Raw genomic sequence first — 3358 nt, forward strand, 5'->3', positions numbered from 1 at the left:
ATTTAATAATGACATTTTATCTTATAATTATGACTTTGCATCTCATAATTGTGACTTTTACTCATAATTATAAATTTTTATCTCATAATTATGACTTTTTAACTCATAATTTTGACATTAATTAATTAATTAATTATGAGATAAAAAGGAGAAATTGGGAGATAAATTTTATCTCCCAATTTCTACTTTTTATCTCATAATTATGACTTTTTAACTCAAAATTATTACTTTCTATCTCATTGTTCTGACTTTTTATCTCATAATTTGACTTTCTTTTAATCTAATAATGACTTTTTATCTTGTAATTATGACTTTTTAACTCATAATTTTGACTTTTTATCTCATAATTATGACTTTTTCTCATAATTTCAACTTACTTTGAGGATATTTTTATTATCAAGGCTAATTTTACCTCTTTTTTCTCCTTTTTTTCTGGTGGAAATGGGCTTCCATAGATATGTCATCAGAAATAGTGCATATTCACAATGCAAATTCTCATTAGACCACGACCTCTTAATGTTTTTGGTTTGCTGTTTTTGGTCTGTTGTGCCATGTCAGAAGCAGCTACGGGTCGCAAATGCCGAACATTATCAAATCTAAAAAGCCTCACAACCCCTCTCAAAAACATGTCGACCAGAAGAGAAGCAAAACAACTGTGTGCTGTGGAGATGCGATAAAAGAGAGATTCTTAAAGGCATATTATGGCAGTGTTTATTATAATAATAAGCATTTTAATAAAATGGATGTATGTGCATGTACATATAATGTATTGAATAGAGATTTTCGGTCATTTTCAGCCAGTAACTAAGACATAATTCTCCAACCGTGTAACAAATATTCTTCAGTCTTTTTACGCATCAACTAATCCTTATAGTTTGTACTGAAAATAACAATAAAGGATTGTACCTTAGCTCTGCCGTAGCTGCTAAGTGCTGTGAAGCTGAAGGCCATGTGCGTCCTGTCTGGAGCTGTGGGTGATGGTGACGTCACGGGAACAGAGACGTGAGCTTGGAGGCCACCTGAGAGCAGGACCTCTGACAGAGACTGAGACAAACGGAGAGTCGTTTTACAACTGCAACCAACGACATTTAACTATTTTGTGATGAAACTTTACTACCTTAGAATTAGGCCTGGACGATATGGCCTCAAATCAACATCACGATATATTGAGCAGCTCACCTCGATAACGATAAATGAACGATAAGTTCGAAGTTGCTGATGATGTCATCGCCTAATTTGCATTATTTGCCTGATATAAGCATGTGCGCCGTGACACACAGATATCAGTACTGACACATATTAGACATAACATGTATACATATATATATATATATATATACATATATATATATATGTATATATATATATGTGTATATATATATGTATATATATATATGTGTATATATATATATGTGTTATGTTTGATATGTATACGCTGAACACGTCCGAGTGTCTTAAAGGGACATGAACATACCGGTAGCCTGCCTACGTACACACACAGCCAAAAACTACTTTTTGAAAGAAAACAAAATAATTCTTTTTTTTATTATTATTATTATCAAATATCTCGATAACGGCAAAATGACGTCGATTATCGCCGTAAATTTCGATAACGATACATTTCCGATATATCGCCCAGCCCTACTTAGAATACATTAATATGTAACAGGAAATGACAAAGTAGGCCATTTGAATTTGGTTATTGTCCATGAGAAGAAATAAATGTTATACTGATCATCTATTTTCACAATTTGTGATCACAGTTTACATGTTTATGACTTTGGGAATTTAAATCGTTGCTTCCAGAAACCAGCGTCATTCAGACTCAAGTTTAGACATCAAGACACATATCGGTGGGGGAGTTTTGTTTGCATAATATGTCAGGATTGATCATTGTGAATTATGAAATGTAAATTAGTGCTAACAACCAAACACTACTCTCCAAGTAGAGATGAACTTTGGGTATACGTTTATTTAATTTTACCAGTTTACAGCTCACTACAGAACTCAGATTTGACACTGGCAATTGCAGTTTAGACAGATCACAACCCACGTTGCATCCTTACCTTTTCACAGAGTAGACACTGGCTGACAGGGGATCTGAGATCAGTGTGCGATGTGTGGTTGAGAAGCAAGCAGACCAGCTTCTCCAGTTCCCTCTCCCTTTCCGATGCCTGGTGTCGCTTTGGAGAGGCGGGCGGCACCGGAGATTTAGCTGCAATATGAAAGGAAACATACAGGCAGAATTATAGAACAATCGCTTAAAGTTAGACACTAAATCACTGAGAACTAACACTTTCAAATGCAGACGTCTGTATTCTTCCTGTAACCACATCACTTTCACAAACAATACCAATTCCTTGCTTAACCCTCAATCTCAAAAATGTGCGCTCCCTCTAGTGCAAGTGCTGTCCCGATTCTCAAAAAAATTAAGTTGAGGGTCAAGTTTAAGGGCTGTATCGCGCTCAATATTGAGATTTTCCGAGACCACCCTTGGGAGCAAGGGCTACCCAGAATGCATTGGGTGTTTTCACATAACAAAGATGGCGCCGAAAGCAGCGAAACGAGTACGCTACAAAATGAAGTATTTTCTTTGTTAATAGAGAAATAAAAATGATGAAAACCATTGTATTATCTTAGTTTAGGCCCATATTATGGATTACTGACGTCATTGTTGCGTAACATTTATTTGTATTTTACAATCTTTTACGATCAAGCGATGGTTTGCTGCGGTTTACTTTTCAATAAGTCGTGGTGTGTGGTAACTGTCAGCTGAATATGTCCGTGGTTGTGGTATTTGTATGAGTATCATCTTATAACTAACTGACAACCTAATAACTTGACTGACAAACGGATCGTAATAAATAATCGTGACGTAAATGTGTTCTTCTTCTTCTTCTTTTTTGGAGTTGACAGACTGGACGCAGCTTTCGCGTTATTCTGCCCCCTACAGTCTGAAGACGTATCTGCATTTAAGCGGTGTCCCATTTCTAAGTGACAAAATAACCCTCAACACTTGGTTTTGAGGGCCAGTTAAGATTAAGGGTTGAGCTTGAGGGTTAAGATAAGAATTGGAATTGGCCCCGAACTCTTGAGTACCTGACGTCCAATGATCGTCTGTGGTGGCAGCATCAAACTGGACTCCCATCCCATCCAACGGTGTTCTTATTTCACCCAGCAGAGCTTTGAGTCCTAAAGCAGGGGACACAGGCTGCGTGGCGTCTTCAGGATGACGCCCGTCCTCCTGTCCTTCCATGCGCCGCACAGGCTGTTCAGCATCTGCGTGTTGTCTACAGGAATCCTTATACGGGCTGAGAAGATGAGACCTTCTGCATTTGACGAGAAAGGACCGCGGCAT

General features: G+C 37.4%; 1 protein-coding gene across 1 annotated transcript in view; it reads right to left on the bottom strand.

Moving 5' to 3' along the window:
* LOC310933099 (uncharacterized protein) overlaps nucleotides 1-3358 on the bottom strand; it is a gene marked incomplete at both ends in the record, with an annotated part of 4277 nt that extends 919 nt beyond the window's left edge. The window contains 3 exons of the mRNA XM_083896521.1: nucleotides 907-1044; nucleotides 2067-2215; nucleotides 3100-3358. Of these exons, the coding sequence (XP_083752647.1) occupies nucleotides 907-1044; nucleotides 2067-2215; nucleotides 3100-3358 (546 nt within the window). The remainder of the gene's footprint in view (nucleotides 1-906; nucleotides 1045-2066; nucleotides 2216-3099) is intronic.

Source organism: Microchirus variegatus, assembly GCF_963457635.1.
Source record: "Microchirus variegatus genome assembly, chromosome: 10".
NCBI classification, from domain to species: Eukaryota; Metazoa; Chordata; class Actinopteri; order Pleuronectiformes; family Soleidae; genus Microchirus; species Microchirus variegatus.